The sequence below is a fragment of the Actinia tenebrosa genome, unplaced genomic scaffold (assembly GCF_029948245.1).
Source record: "Actinia tenebrosa isolate PJP-AT-01 unplaced genomic scaffold, QUT_ActTen_1.0 PGA_scaffold3__52_contigs__length_22856419, whole genome shotgun sequence".
Classification (NCBI taxonomy): Eukaryota; Metazoa; Cnidaria; class Anthozoa; order Actiniaria; family Actiniidae; genus Actinia; species Actinia tenebrosa.
The window spans coordinates 19,768,037-19,784,220 of record NW_028292580.1 but is presented as its reverse complement, the minus strand read 5'-3'; the positions used below and the strand labels follow the sequence as shown (position 1 = coordinate 19,784,220).

Genomic DNA, 16,184 nt, shown 5'->3' with positions numbered 1-16,184 from the left:
TTTCAGACTTCTGGGAGGAAGGGGGTGGGTGGGAAGCCAGATTTAAAGCCAGAACGGAGCTGGGTGGAAAAATACATCTGCAAAGTTTATTGAAGAAAAGAAAACTAATGTGTGATGGGTGGTCACTGGATGGAACTGATGGTGGTGAGAGCAAGCACATCTAGGATATAGGAAGAGCATTGAAGTCCCAGTTAATAAGTGTGGTTATCCTATTCTGTTTTGCTATTCTTCTATTTCTTTCCTAGTTTTTCATCCACCAATCTTCAATCTGTTTCCTGCCGGGAGAAATAGCAAAGCTAATCACATCCGAACAGACTTGTGAGATACAGCTGTACTCATTATGTATCAGCCAGATCTGTCTGTCCAAAATATCTGGAAAATAAAAAAAATAAAAAAACTTTAAAAAAAAACAACTTAAGTTACAAGGGTCTGTAGTTCCTGAAAAAAATTTTTTTATTACCTAAACCCGAAACAACCACTGGGCTGATCTAATTCAGGATACGGCAAACTCCCAGAGATTTGGCATGTTAGATTTTGTCTAATATACCTTTCCCCCAAGACTCAACTTTTAAATCAATCAAAACGGTTCAGGTGGAAGAATAAAAAAAGACATTTAAAAGGTTTGTGATGCAGTCATAAGAAGTTTCACAAAGTACCTGGTTACAAGAGCAATTAACAGATTAAGAGACTCCACAATGCCACTTTCTTGAGAGCTAGCTTCCATCTAAAAAAGACATCAAAGTTCAAAACAGTACAATGTGGGGTATTTCCGATGCAAGATGATGATGTTGTTGCATTGATTGAGGTAATGGTGATGATAATGAAGATGGTGATGATCATGAAGATGATCATGGTGAACATGATGATGATTGTGATGATAATGGCAATGATGATAAACTTATTGCAAAGTACAGCAGTGGGCAGCTCAACGGGTCGATGATTATCACCCGTGGTGATGGTGATGGTGATGATCATGATAATGGTGATAGTAATTATGATGATGATGATGATGATGATGATCATGTCAATAATGGTGATGGAGTTAATCATCATGGTGATGGAGTTTGTGGTGATCATGATCATGATAATGATGGTAATGATGTTGACAATGGTGATGGTGATAATGATGATGACAATGATGCTGTTAACAATGGTGATGGTGATAATGATGATAGCACCGATGATGGTGTTGATGAATGATAGCTCTGGGCTACCAGTTTCCACAATGAAATAAATTATATTATGCCATATGCTACCTGTTTGACACGACATGCTGCACAGTGCCGAGCAAGAGTTCGCAGAAGTGCAGTAGACTCTGGCAGCAAAGGTTTTTCCAAGAAAGCTAACAGTGAGTACAACCAGCATCCCTATCATTAAGATAAAGTATGTTAAATGATCAAGCTTAGGTATTTTACAAATGGAGGTCAGATGGGAAAGTCCTCTTGTGTTTCAGGCAACAGGATTAGATAGATGCGTTTATGTGCAAAAATATTTTCATGTTCATGCCCTTTTTGAAGAAACATTCCATTTGGAGGTCACGATTCATCACTATTTATGTAGCACATTATAACTGCTACTGTTGATTGCATCTACCCATGAACACATTAAAAATGTTTATGGCTTTAACACGTGAAACTCTGACTTTTGATGTTGCATCAAAACATGTCTTTCGCACATGCATTCCGTTAACAGTTGGATTGAAATGACAGTACATCATAGGAGTGAGAGGGGAAGGTTCCCTTTCATATTATATACTGTAATATCTCCTGATATATGGTGGAACTTTGTAATTGCTTGCAACCATATATTAGGAGCATTATTAAGGCAGATACATAGAGCAACGTTTAAATACAGATCTAGCAGATCCTCTAGATCTCATACACTGCAGTAAGATTCATTCCAACAACTGCAACAATTTTGTCTACGCCAATAATCATGTACCTGCATGTGTGAATATTCTCCCTGTTCTAACCAACTGACATGATGCTCCAATACTTGCAGAATTGTGACCTTTAAAAAAGGTAAAGACTTGAAATGCAAATACCACCAGGAAGTATGTTTCAAAAGATTAGAATTCAAAACATTTTGTAATGAGAAATATTCCTCTAAATGTGACCTGAACTTCATTTGAATGCTAATGTCTTGATTGATTGAGGTCAAGTTATGGCAAGTCTAATGTTTACTAACTTTAAATTAGCTATAAGCCAAGAAGCTTACCTGGTTCATTTTCACTATAGTACTAAACAATGGGAGATTTCCTTCCTAGAATAGGAAACAAAAAACGAGTAAAAACCTATAATTTATACCAGATATCAAAGGAGCGAGTATTTAGATACTCATTTAGAGGTTATACTCTTTTGCTCAAAAGGCCAGCTTGACAAAAAATTTAAAGCTGTAATTTTATCATAAACAATCTTATTAAAGCAGAAAAAATGGATATCAAAGCTTCTGTCTCAGCCAAAATGAACCTCAGCTTTATGCAATAGCAAGACAGTATGAAAGCTAGCTGTTGAGCATTTCAAATGCTGTGCACCAATCAGAATCAGATCCATCAGTCAGCACTTCTGACTAATTTAGGTTTGGATTATGATTTGTAAGAAATACTTTGATATCAATTCACTTACTAGCCTCCTTTGCAGACACAAAGAACATCTCAATAAAGGAGACTGGACACTTACTTGTTTGGGGCATAATGTTGGTCCTGACTTTGTTTCACCCTCAGAATCATCAGCTGAACTGCAAGAAATACAAAATACTCTTAATTTATCAAGTCAAGCTGACCTCAAATCTCGCTTTGCAGCCTCCTTGATATGACGGACACCTCTCTATTGCATGCAGACAGGAGCAAAATTCCTGCAGGAATTACCCTAAAATTTTAATTCTTGCTATTGTGGATGTCACTATTATGGACACCAAGTGATGGTTCTGAGGGTGTCCACTGTAACAAGAGTTGTCTGTTAGTAAATGTTTTAACTCAACAGAGCTGGAATTATTTAGTACATGTATGCAAAACTTAAACCAAAAAGTTGTGTTTACCTTTTTTGTTTCAGTTGTTTTCCGAGACAAAAAAAATGCCACTGGGCTACATCTTTTTTGTTTGGCTGTAAAATGAAAGGAAGGGATAAATATAGAGACTAACAAGTTGTCGTATGGTCCCATGTGTAATGACCATGCATCACTTCTTATATACATGATCAACACATCTATCATTATTTCACCACAGTTCTACCCATTCAATATTCATACTTATTACATATAGTGGCTTGATGAACCCAACATAAATGACCGCTCGCCAACAGGATTGGCTTCATAGCTCAGTTGGTAGAGCATCGCACCAGCATCGCGGAGGTCATGGGTTCCATTCCCGTTGAAGCTTGAAATCATTTTTTCAAGTCTTTCTTTACAGCGTTCGCTTAGATCGCTCATTCACTGTGATGATCAACACATCTATCATAAATAAGTAGGTTAGTAACACTTTAAATAGTATATCAATAATACTTACAAGAACCACATCACCATTTTCTGCATTTTTACCATATTTAGCTTTATAGTGAGCCATCCTCTGTTGAAAATTAAATCATTTACAATATTCAGTGATATGGCATGCACAGTGCAAAAAAGCAACTCAATTGGCAAGACATGATGACTACCCACATTAGACCGATCAACAATATAAATTATACGACCAGTCAATGACAGGTCAAGAAGACTGACCCAAGAGGATTTGGCCAGGGGCATTTGGCCTGCCAGCTTTGGCCCAACACTGCCATTGAACACTCCTTAATTTTTTAGTCATTAAGAAAAGTCCTTCCTGAGAGAGGAAGCCATTGGGATTGGGGGAGGAGGAGGAGGAGGGTCTTTACAAAAATCAGGCTTGAGGGGTGGTTACCAAGCAAATTCCACCACCATCTCCCCTCAATTCCCCCCCTTCAACCTCCATGATGAAAAATGAAATGTCTAGGCTTACATATCCCAGTTGATAAGTTTTGAATCAGGATATGGAATATCATTTAAATGTCATTCCAACCTGTCTTAAATCAGCAAAGTCTGCAGCTTGTTGTAGTTGCCATTCCAAGGAAGGTGCCCAACCTTCTGGGGCAACCATGTGACTCTGCACCTGATCAAAATGCAATTACTGTGAGTTGAATATCTAATTTAGCAATAATTAAGTAATTTTCCCCTTAATGAGAGGAAGAAAAGATTCTCTTCATAATATGTTCTGCATTAATATGACCTCATTATGTGATCCTCTAACGTGCATGCTTGCAACTAACTCTTCAAAGTTGCATTGTAACATGTAAATCACGACCTTATATAAACAAGGGAGAGTCTGATATCATCCTCTTCTTCTTTCGTGCATTAAGCATCTCAGGTCAGTAAACTCACTTCTTTACCCCGAGGAGTTAGCCCACTAGTTAAAAGAAGCCAGGGATATATGATCAAGAACCATGCAACCATATGAAGTCCTAAATTAAGCCATAAAATATAATTAAAATAGGTAGTGTAAAGACTGCACGAACTGGAAGTAAGGTGATACCTGATTTATCTGGACTGTTTGTTGCTTAAAACTTTTATGGCTGATGTCTGCTACAACAACTTCAGGACATTCTGTTGCTTCTAATCTGGATAATGGCCAGGGAGAAAATATGACATAATATGAACACCCCAGTTTTACTCAAATTTCTCAGTATATCGTTATAAGTAACAGTCGTGACCCCCTTTTTTCTGGAAATCTTGGTAAAACCTTTGTAATAGTCACTCTCTTTCTAAAAATCCTGGATCCACCACTGGATCGAGTGGCAGCATTATGGCATGGAATGTGATCATGATGACATTCTGCAGACCATTGAACCAATATGGCACAGACTACATGCACGACCATATCACTGGTCATGGTTTGATCTTATGCCTTGATAGTGCAATTGTCATGCCAACAATAACTAAATATCCCTGGGCCCAGGTGTACGAAGCCTGGATAGCGCTATCCAACAGATAAATATTATCCAGTGGATAAATTTATTGGATAACAGCATCAATTTATTCACTGGTTAAGGATTTATCTGCAGGATAGCCCTATCCACCCTTCGTACAACCGGGCCCTGGACTATTAGTAAAACTGCACAGAGCAGAGTGTTGGTTTGGGAGGGAGTAAACGAGCAAATGGGAACTAATTGACTAAAGTGGGGAAGGGATTTCTATCTTCTCCTCCCTGTCATCTCATGGATGCCTACAACCCATTATGCCTACATTACTTTCCTAGATTTCCCTTTTATCTGTTCAACCATCCATAGAATCACTGTCCCATTTTTTCATTCATTCAAGAATTCTCAATTCCATCATACTCACTGTACTCTTCTCAGGTATTCTAGTCCTGATCGTGGTAGGCTATATTCATCATAATCTTCTTCAACCTCATCCTCTTCTAGGAATCCCAACACAGGCTCCATCTAAGTACTGAAATCAAATACTTTGTAGAAATCCAAGATGGCGTCGAAAGAAAAACTGAACGTCTCCTCATAGAGAATAATAAATGATGTTCTAAGACAGTAAATTGCTTAATGCAGACGCATACTCATAAAAACATGAGCAGGATTATCATTCATACCACCAGATTCTTAAATAAAATATTATTCGGTCAAGATATAAGCCATACTTGTGCACATGTTTTTCATAACAGTGTTTGGGCTACCTGTGTTCCATGTACAGCGGTTTCCCAATACAATGGCGCCTAACGTTGTTCGTCGTGTTGCTGTAGTCGCTGTTTCAGCGCTGAGTTTCGTAGGATTTTTAACTCTCGTTGGATATCTGCACGAAAAATTCACTAGGGTTGACCCAAAGGAAACAGAAAGTGAAGAAAGTTTTGGGGATTCGCGTCATCGTGAAGGAGAATCGAGAGCCGATGAGAGGAGAACAGAAGAAAGTAGTTCACAAAATCCTCCACTTGAGAATCTGCAGGGCGAACTTTCCACTTCCCAAATCGTGTATTTGTTGGGTTTGCTAGATAAAGCAGATGATATATTATTGGAAAAAATCCTTATTACATTGTCTAACTCATGTGTTTTTACATCAAACCAGGTATGTTTAGGTGTTGTTTTTTTGTTGTTGTTTTTTTTTTTGAGGTGCAAAACCACAGGGTTCCCAAGTTGTGGTTTATTTATTGTACTGATTTGTGTTCTAGAACCTTGTGCGCGAGAATGGTGGCATCGATAAGATAATGCGGTTAGTGGATCATGAGAAAGATCATGTAAGACTAAGAGTACTCCAAACACTCTCAAACTTGTCCATGAATCTTGAAAACCAAAAACTTATCAAGGTAAGATAGGCATTTTCATTCATCCATCCATTCATCCATCCATCCTTTCTTCCTTCAACCCAATCTTTCTATCCATACATCCATCCATCCTTCCACTCACTCACTCACCCACCCATTCATCTATGCATCTTTCTACTCATCATCATTTTAATTTATTTACTCTTTAAAGCAATTGATGGATTTCACGGCAGCCATGATGGAGGAACTTAACAAAAGAATTGCCAGTGCATTGTTTTGTTATATCCTCCAACATGGCCACCATGTCTTTTGTTATTTAATTCTCTTGGGAATGGTTGAAAACCATCAATTTACCTTAATAATATTATAATCAAGATGACAACTTAATCTCCATTTTTAAGGATTGCATTCCAAACATTTTAGCAAAAATAAGTCCAGAGCAAGTAGAATCCACTAATGACGATGAACTGATTGCCATTTTACAACTGTTGGTAAACCTAACTGTGGTGGATACTTGTCATGCTGACTTGATAGATGGTATCTCATACTGTTTGCATATACTTGAGCAAGATTCCCTTTCTGACAAAGCCAAAGTAAGTACTTCATTCAAGTCAAAGTAGATTTTAAATGACCATAAAATGGTGCATAACAAAGCATCATTTTGCTACAGAATACTCTAGTTTCATGTTCTCTGTTGCTTTATATAGTGGTAGCCTTGATTTTGTGCATGATATGAGAGTTAGTAGTTAAATGACAATATTGGCCAAAAAAAAAAGTAAACTGACAATTGTGCACCCTCTGATATTTACATGTTCGAAGGAGTAGGTCCTCTTGACACAATTGTTTTTTGACTCTGCTGAACAGGAAATAGCTGATGGCGAGAGATGAAATACCCATTGCTCAACTGCTGGTAGTCACCTTCTATTGGAACATCTGCACATAATTTCAGAATAAATTCAGCCCTTCTTGTCTTATCACATAAAAAGGGCACAGAATCAGCCCTTTATACAATCCCCCAGCCTTTCAATAGACCTCTTTAGCTTGGGTCTAAAGTTTTCCCATTTCAGACCAGGTGTCATTCCCAAGAGTATCATTTTCTCGTTTGACAGTTATGAATGATAAGACACATGAGTATGGATGCAACCCAAACAAATAATTATATTCTCAGGAGAATGACGCGTGATCTAAAATGGGAAAACATTACTACACCCAAGTGGAAACGTTCTATTGATGTTACAGTAGTGCTATTTCTTCTAATACATATATCAACATTTTCTTCACCATAGACAAATGCATTGAGAGTTCTAGTCAATTTTTCATGTAATGCTGACAATGCTGACTTTTTCTTCCAAGAAAAGGTACTTTTAATACTTATATATGTATGCAGAATATTGTATATAATTCAATCTGTTTTGTGTAGTAAAAAAGCAATGCATGTTAGAAACATTCTGACAACAACCCTGGGGCAAGTCCAGGGTTCATTGGGTCGCCTGTAAACCCACCTTCCTGATCAGCTTTTCTTCAAAATAAGAAGACAAATCCATATCTGACATTCAGATGTTAGACTGATTGGATTGGAAAATACAATAGACTAGTATAGGAAAAGGGAAAAGGTGGGAGGGCAATAGCCCCCCTGCCTCACCCCCTCCGCAGCCCCTGAGAGGTGTAAGGAAATTGAGATGCTAACTGATTATGAAACTGTGGATGGTATGCAACCTAATCCAGCTGCACTTGTCTTCCTCCCAGTAATACAGTATGGTCACATGTTTGATCCTTGGACCTGTCATGAGTGGTGAGAGTTGCTTGCTGATTCTCCAGTTCTCTGGTATTCCTTCCTCTGTAAAAAACATATTCAAATTCCATTGGTTGACTGAACAATCATGAATTCCTGCATACAGTGAAATGCAGGGTTAGAAAAATGGATGACATATCAGTTTACAAGGCTTAGTTATTCTTAGAAAATCTAATCTGAGTCAATCTTAAATGAATTAACATAAATTTGTGGTAAATTTGATCCCATTTCTTTCCAAAATCTCTCAGTTGCATAACATCTGTGTAGAGTATTAATACTCGTACTGGATATCTTTATTCCAGAGGCTTGATGCTTTTGTGAACTTCTTGGCTGAGCCAGTTACTGAAGACAACACACTCAGAGCTGTCACTATAATAGCAAACATTGTAAAATTTGAATATGATAAGAAAGAGGAGACACCTAAGGTATGGTTTTGTTGAATATTTTTTAGTGATTTTTAAGTCTGTATAAGAGTATACATTTTTATATGGCTGTGGAGTGCTTACAGAATAAGGCATCATCCTGTAAACCAATCATAGTGCATGAGGCTACTTTTTATCCAATAAGGATGCTTTAACTTGGCTTTTTTCAAGGTCATAACATGTCCGTCATGCAAAATGTTCTATGGTGACATGACGATAATGCAGTATCTTCTCAAACACATAAGATGTGACTAAAGGAGCAACAACTTTTTTGGTGCAAGTGCCATCACAGATCACTTATTGCCTTCATTACCACTGAAGATGCAACGATGAATCTGTTGGGAAGAAAAGGGTGCTCTTACTTATTAGAAAAACTGTGTGTTGTACATGTAGCGGTTATACACAAAGCAATTGCTTTGAAACTCACAACAAGAGAGTGCTGTACGACAAGTTGCATATTTTTTTGCGTTATTAACCATTAGAGAAGTATGCTTTTTCATTTTTATGGGGGGAGGGGGAGAGATTCCTTGAGAATTCGTTGAACAAAACATTCCTCTCCGTGATATGTTTTGATAAAGCAGCTCCCAGACTTCTAAGAACTTATAACGCAATGACGTCATACCCATTTTTCAACTGGTCAGTCATCAAATTGGCGCTCTTTTTCAAACCGCCATTCGAAAGATCTCAACATCAAGAAAACATTCCCAAGGTTTTTACTCATATAAAGATAAGCATATTTGACCGCTTCCTATTCGAGACTTTGAAGTTGTACTTCATTGCGCCACATTATTCTTATCACACTTGATATTTGAGAGAAGTGAAACCGATGTTATCCGGTGGAGGAGCTGGTCGTTGGTTTGGACCTGGAAAAGTTTACGTAATGAAAGATCTTACCGGACAAAAGCGGGATGGATGTGAACATAATGTTCAGATGTTCAAGATTGGCTACTCGAGTGATCCAGAAGAACGTCTGAAAGCGATCAAGAGGGAATTGTATCCAAACAAGATCTCACTTTTAGACTCTTTTCCAGCCGATGAAAGTAATGGAGCCGAGACGGCAGCCCAGAACGCCGCTAAAGAGCTGCTTGGCTTTGTGAAGGACAATGGCCCAGGTGCGAGAGGAAACGCAACGGATTGGTTCATGAATCCGAAGAGAAAACCCGACCACGAAATTGTGGAGACTATTCGTCAAGCAGTGCATAATCATAACTATACCAATGCTTGATATGAAGACAGTTATTAGGTATAGTAAAGAGAACAACCCGACTCAATACATACAATTTCATTCAAGTTCTTAACAATTTCTTAGTATCTTGTATTATGTTTTATTTTTGTTCATCGATGCTAGATAAAAATGCCTTAACGGGCTGATTAGGTTAAGACTGCTTCATTGAGTGGTTAGTATAGATATAAATTTAAAATTCCACGAGGCGATTATTCAAGAAACTCGTGGTATAGAAATGTTTGCGCACTTGTGCATGACGGTTGATTGATTAACATTTTAGCGCGTAAAAGTCGTTAGTTAAGTACGGGCGTCATTGATTACTAGTCGGGTGCTGAAGACGCCAGCCAATGAAATCACTCGAAAGCGCTTCCTCAGGAACTCAACTATTTAACTGACGATGTTTTGCAGCGCCATCGCAAAAACGCAGAATATTCAACCGAGTAGCTTGGGTTCAGATCAGTTCTGTAGATGCGAGGACGTTGTACCTTTCGTCGGATTTTATGATCACCGCAGCAAACTAACGTCAGTTTAGAAGATAAAATTGGAAATCCAAGAGGGAGGAGGAGCTGGTCCATGGTTTGGTCCCGGAAATGTTACTGGTAACAAAATCAAGATTGGACACTCCAAGGATCCAAAAGAACGTCTGAAACAAGTTAAAAAACAGTTGAATCCAAACAAGATTATGCTTTTGAATTCCTATGAAGCCCTTGAAAGTAACAGGGCCGAGACTGCAGCACAGAAGGCTGCCAAAGAGAAACTTGGTTTGGCGAAGGATAGTAGCCGAGGTAACGCTACTGATTGGTTTGTCAATCCACGAGGAGCGAGCAACAAACAGAAACAAGTAGAAACAGTAGTGGACACTAACCTTATGCAGTAAACTTTTGAAGTTAGGCAATCGATGTATTTCTTTACTTTTTATTTGTATTCAACAAAAGATTTATGAAAATATACCCTGGTTAAACAATATCAGTTTTTTCTTTATTAGACTCCACTTGTTATTACTTGTTATTAGAATATCAAAGTTGACAAATAAAGTGAAAAAACATATCCACGAAACAGTACTGTGTATAACTAGTTCTAATTTGTACTGAATAGCACCATAGTTATAGCTATAACTATGATAGCACCCAAGCCATAGAACCAGGAACCGCGGAACGAGCTTTGAATTTGGGTTGGGGGGGGGGGGGGGGCTAATATTTCACAAATCTCTTCTGAATACTGAATTTCAGTTTATACCAAATATAAAATAAGAAAATAAATCAAAAATGGCGGCAAAATTAGCTGAAGGAATTTGGTAGAAGGGTTATTAACCTTTGCCACGCTCTTTCGTTTTTTGTGCTACTGTCTAATAATATGATTCGTTAAATAAAGCACGTGTTCTTAATCAAGGGTCTTTCCAAGAATTTGTGGGCGGGGCGTGCTGTAGTGATCGTTACAAAACTTAGCGCTCTTTCACATTCCCTCTGTTTAAAAAAAGGACCGAAAAGAATATTTATTGATGAAAGCGTTCATATTATTGTGTACATAAAGTCATATTGAAATTTTATATGCAATATGTAGTATGAAATGTAATATTTTGAAATGAAATGAAATGTAATGAATGAAATGTATATTATTGTAGTTTTAGATAAGTTCAATGATCAATTTAAACTAATATTTTTAATAGATTTGATTTAAGCTTCAAATATAAACCTCCTTTTTAGTTTTATCCAAATTTCTTTTCTCATGATCAATATGTGTATTGTAAAGCGTTGTTTAAGCCAGGCGATATTGAAGCTATATAAAATACTCTTTATTATTATTATTATTATTTATTATATTAGTAAAGAAGAATTACTTTGCACTATCAAAGAATGTATTGAGCAAAACATTTCTCTGCCTGATATGTTTCTCTAAGGCAGTTTCCTGCCTTCTAAGAATTTATAACGCAATTACGTCATACCCATTTTCGAACAGGTCAGTCAACAAATTGGCGCTGTTTTTCAAACCGCCATTCCAAAGATTGCAACATCAAGAGAACATTCCCAAGGTTCTTACACATATAAAGGTAAGCGTATTGGCCGCTACCTATTTCAGACGTTGAAGTTGTACTTCGCTGCGCCACATTATTCTTATCACAACTAAGTTAAAGGATTAGTTCTTCATATTTGGGAGAGAAATGGAACAGATCGGTGGAGCAGCTGGTCGTTGGTTTGGACCTGGAAAAGTTTACATAATGAAAGATGTTACCGGACAAAAGCGGGATGGATGTAAACATAATGTTCAGATGTTCAAGATTGGCTACTCGAGAGATCCAGAAGACCGTCTGGAAGCGATCAAGAGGGAATTGTCTCCAAACAAGATCTCACTTTTAGATTCTTTTCAAGCCTTTGAAGGTAATGGAGCCGAGACGGCAGCCCAGAACGCCGCTAAAATGCTGCTTGGTTTTGTGAAGGACAATGGCCCAGGTGCGAGAGGAAACGCAACGGATTGGTTCATGAATCCGAAGAGAAAACCCGACCACGAAATTGTGGAGACTATTCGTCAAGCAGTTCATCGTCATAACTATCCCAATGCTTGATATGAAGACAGTTATTAGGTATAGTAAAGAGAACAACCCGACTCAATACATACAATTTCATTCAAGTTCTTAACAATTTCTTAGTATCTTGTATTATGTTTTATTTTTGTTCATCGATGCTAGATAAAAATGCCTTAACGGGCTGATTAGGTTAAGACTGCCTCATTGAGTGGTTAGTATTGATATGAACTAAAATTACACGAGGCGATTATTCAAGAAACCTTTGCCGGTAGGTTCCGTCATATCAATACTAACCGGCACTCAGTGAAGCAGTTCGTTAATAGAAGTCGAACTATCTGATACTAGTTAGTACAAAATAAATTTATTGCTGTTTGTAGTAGTAAGTGTTTGCTCTCTATTGGCTTCCATTTGGACAAATGTTGCACCATCTCCCATTTGAAAGTACTGTTTGAGAAGGGGTATTAACCTTTGGTATCGTTATTTCCAATAATAAACGGAAGCAACGCTCTTTCGTTTTTAATAATAATAATAATAATAAATAATAAGAATTTTTTAAGAATTTTTTATAATAATATTAATAATTAATAAACTTTATTGACAATAATAATTCTTCAAGATACAATCAGTAATAATAATGATACTTCTACATTAATTTCTCACTAAGAAAAAGAAACAATTGTATTTGGTATCTATATAGATATATACGACGTATAGATTATCTCTTCATATATCCTACAATAAAAAATATATCTATTTATGATAATAAAAAAAAAAGAGAAAAAGAAAAACTATAATAAAATATACTATAATAAAAATATATCTACTAATGTATAACCATAAAATCTATTTAGTAATAATAATAATAATAATAATAATGAACACAAGCATAAGACAGCAATTACTACCAACTGCAACTTACAAGAAATACAAGAATCAGTATCTCACATAATGTGTGACTGCTCTATGATTGCACAAAGTTTATACTCATCACGGCATGACAAGACGCTAAGACCATTCTATCAGTACCTACTCCATCTGTATGACTTTGAAAACGATCACTCTAAACCATGGTACGAACAAAGATCTCCATCAGCAGTGATAGAAAATGATAAAGCTAAAATCATGTGGAACACTGCACTCCATCTCCCAGCCCCACCAGAAGACGACGGCGCAAATAAGATCGACATGGCCGTCCATGACATAGAAAAAAAGAATGGCTCCTGCTTGAAGGCACCGTGTGCGGTATAGGAAAGATAGCAGACAGAACGAACAAGAAACAAAGGAAATACAGAGACTTACAAAGCGGAATAAAACAAATGCACCCACAGCACGAAGTCAGCATAGTATTTGACTTTTTAGAGACCTAAAAACCCAAAAAGAAAAAGAAAATAAAAAGGTATTATATCTGTAACACTATGGGAAAAAATGAAGACTATTAATACTGCACCAACTCAGGACTTTTGATGGATAGGTTAACGAGCGAAGAGCGATTTTTATACTGATTTTTTAAACTTTGAACAGACTCCTTATATTTTGCGTTTTTACGAGTTATGTTATTTTGTAGATTTGATTCATAACCCACTGTTAGCTCAAGAACGTAGAGACACTCATCATTTTTAGTAGATAGTAACAGATCAGGACGGTAACCATCGCCAGTCATAGATGATGGGTTTTTGAAACTAGAGATGGAGGTCAACATATAAGGAAGCATCAGCAACAGACTGGATTGCTTTGGCTAGGGAGAGAAGTACGGAGTCGTGTCTCCAAGTAAATCGACCTTGTTCAAGATATATGTTGCATCCCGCAGCAATCACATAGAGAAGAGATTCAGGTTGAAGGCATAAAGAGCAATCTGAAGATGGTGAAAGACCCCATTTTGCTAGATTTTTACGTGTAGGTAAAGTATTGTTAATTTAGCGAATTGTGAAGTTAAAAATGTTTTTTGGTAGTTTAGATTGGACTGTAGACCAGATGCTGTTCAACTTAGGGAGTGAGAATTTCATTACACTTGAAAAGAAGCTGCCTTGTGATACTAGTTGATTTTGTAATTTATCCTCGTTTATATCATGAGTCTTTAATCACATCTTTAGTGGATTTTTAGACATCATACTGAAGATTAGTGTGGCAACTTGTTGATTTCCAAAGTTGTGACTGACTCATTGGGGGAATTCTTTAGAGCTTTCCTGATGACTGATTAATAATAATAATAATAATAAAAATAAACTGTCCCTATTACTTGGATAAGATACGTGAAACTGTGGCTAATGCATATGCTGTAGCGATCGTTACAAAACTTAGCGCAATTTTTAATCCATCTGTTTGAAATCATGTGAACTTTGCGCCATATAAACGACTAAAAAAGGTTTTTCATTGCTGAAAGAGTTTACAGTCAACTCTCGCCTTGCGGACACCCCGATATTACGGACACCTTGCTATTACGGACAGGAGAAAAATCCCGACAAAAATACTGACAAAGAAATGACCGTAAATAATTTTCGCTATTACGGACGCTCGCTATTACGAACATGAAGTGACGGTCCCGAGGGTGTCCGCTGTAACGAGAGTTGACTGTACATTAGTGAAGAAGAATTACTTTGCGCTATCATGGTAAAACCAACGGAACAACACGGAGCTACGGAAAGGCCTGCACTTTGGTCCAGGTTAAGTGTACGTTATGAAGTACATAAGTGTTATTACAAACGGAATACAACCCGTGCGAAGAAATTTAAGATTGGATGATCGCAATGATGAAATCAAACGAGAGATAAGGACAATCTTAGAAAAATAAAATAATAAATAACAAACAAATTTTTGCCATTCCGTTTAAAAAAAAATCTGTAAAATCTCGATAACAAAACAACCAAAAAAGATAGAATTGGAACTTTGAACTGAAGAAATTTAGGCCGGGGTCACACTTATAAAATGTTGGTGTGATTTTAAACTGTCATCACATCACGTTTTGTAGTGCGACCGCAAATTTTCCAAAAATTGGAACTAAAACCAAGACAATTTTTGAAGAATCTGTAGTGTATGGGTGGAGCAGTCAGATATTTTTCAAAATCAAGTCTCCAGAACAGAAGAAATTACAGCGGCAAACTGTCAATGCTTGCAGTAAAATGAAAAAAAGATTTCATTAAAAGCGTTGGAGAGTTTGAGCTAACTGAGTGAAAAGCGAGGGATTGTAATTTATTCCTCGCTTTGCCATCGTGATTCAGGCAGTTCTGTTTGTTCACACTATGGTTTAGCATTATATTATTGCTGATCTGCATAACAAAATCACAAAGATGCAGCTACAGGATGCAGGTGCAAATTTGGTTCATTAGTAGCACAACTAATAAAGCACAGAGGGCCAGCAATTTCTAGCTATGGAAAAAACATGCACCCTGCAAGTAAACTGGCAATGGGAGGGGGGGGGGTGGGGTTACTGGGGTTACTGGCTGGTGTTTCATTGTTTCCCTAAGCAACACTAAATGCATCTTTTTTAGCAGTGTCTTGGATGATAATTAAATCCAAATTTTGTTTTTTTTGAAGGTAACAACAAGAGAAATGCCAGAAAAGCTCATGGTGAAGCTTCTATTCTTAGAAAATAGTAAAAATGAAGAAATACGAGAGAAGGTTTTGATGATAAATAATGCCTCGAAAAATTAACATCTTGTCATTAAGCCTCTAGTGTCCTTGAATTAGAGTTAATGAAATTAAACAAACCAAGAGAATACAATGCATTAGTTCATTATTTAGCATTGACTTTCTTATGGTTTGAAGTTGTTTATAAGCAAACCTTAAAATAAAATATATTTTTCATATTCTCAATGACTGTGCTGTGTGCTGTTGATAATAAATGTATAAATCCCCATAAACGAACTCACTCTAGTGCTTCACTTGCTCAAGTCACCAAATCTTGAAATTTATCTATACCCTGAAACAGCCCCTGCGCTGATCAAAGTCAGGGCATG

At 37.1% G+C, this 16,184-nt stretch overlaps 2 protein-coding genes and 1 non-coding gene across 6 annotated transcripts; 2 read left to right on the top strand and 1 right to left on the bottom strand.

Annotated features, from left to right (window-relative positions):
* Window positions 1–66: 66 nt before the first annotated feature.
* Window positions 67–5,488, bottom strand: LOC116307066 (gem-associated protein 2-like). Its single transcript, XM_031717208.2, has 11 exons — window positions 5,347–5,488; window positions 4,538–4,622; window positions 4,028–4,117; window positions 3,503–3,562; window positions 3,037–3,101; window positions 2,679–2,736; window positions 2,218–2,262; window positions 1,942–2,010; window positions 1,257–1,367; window positions 657–724; window positions 67–372 (listed from the first exon to the last, which is right to left on the bottom strand). Exons 1-11 carry the CDS (start codon window positions 5,445–5,447, stop codon window positions 339–341), a joined length of 786 nt encoding a protein of 261 aa, XP_031573068.2. The 5' UTR covers window positions 5,448–5,488; the 3' UTR covers window positions 67–338.
* Trnaa-agc (transfer RNA alanine (anticodon AGC)) lies at window positions 3,304–3,376 on the top strand. Its single transcript has one exon. It is a non-coding gene; the product is annotated as a tRNA-Ala (tRNA).
* Window positions 5,489–5,661: 173 nt separating the features above from the next.
* Window positions 5,662–16,041, top strand: LOC116307065 (armadillo repeat-containing protein 10). 4 transcript variants are annotated; one of them, XM_089036028.1, is made up of 7 exons: window positions 5,662–6,075; window positions 6,179–6,313; window positions 6,673–6,864; window positions 7,558–7,629; window positions 8,366–8,488; window positions 11,667–11,757; window positions 15,763–16,041. In XM_089036028.1, exons 1-7 carry the CDS (start codon window positions 5,662–5,664, stop codon window positions 15,819–15,821), a joined length of 1,086 nt encoding a protein of 361 aa, XP_088892154.1. In that variant the 3' UTR covers window positions 15,822–16,041. The 4 variants fall into 4 exon arrangements, with proteins under 4 accessions (XP_088892154.1, XP_088892155.1, XP_088892153.1 ...); XM_089036029.1 differs by lacking the exon at window positions 11,667–11,757; XM_089036027.1 differs by lacking the exon at window positions 15,763–16,041 and having other exon boundaries at window positions 11,667–12,610.
* The last annotated feature ends 143 nt before the right edge of the window (window positions 16,042–16,184 follow it).

Coding starts and splice junctions, on each gene's coding strand:
- LOC116307066 (XM_031717208.2), bottom strand. CDS start 5,447: ATGGAGCCTGTGTTGGGATTCCTAGAAGAGGATGAGGTTGAAGAAGAT. Junction 4,118..4,537: donor AAACAGTCCAGATAAATCAG/GTATCACCTTAC, acceptor CATTTTGATCAG/GTGCAGAGTCACATGGTTGC. Junction 3,563..4,027: donor ACTTTGCTGATTTAAGACAG/GTTGGAATGACA, acceptor AATTTTCAACAG/AGGATGGCTCACTATAAAGC.
- LOC116307065 (XM_089036027.1), top strand. CDS start 5,662: ATGTTTTTCATAACAGTGTTTGGGCTACCTGTGTTCCATGTACAGCGG. Junction 6,076..6,178: donor GTGTTTTTACATCAAACCAG/GTATGTTTAGGT, acceptor TTTGTGTTCTAG/AACCTTGTGCGCGAGAATGG. Junction 6,314..6,672: donor AAAACCAAAAACTTATCAAG/GTAAGATAGGCA, acceptor TCCATTTTTAAG/GATTGCATTCCAAACATTTT.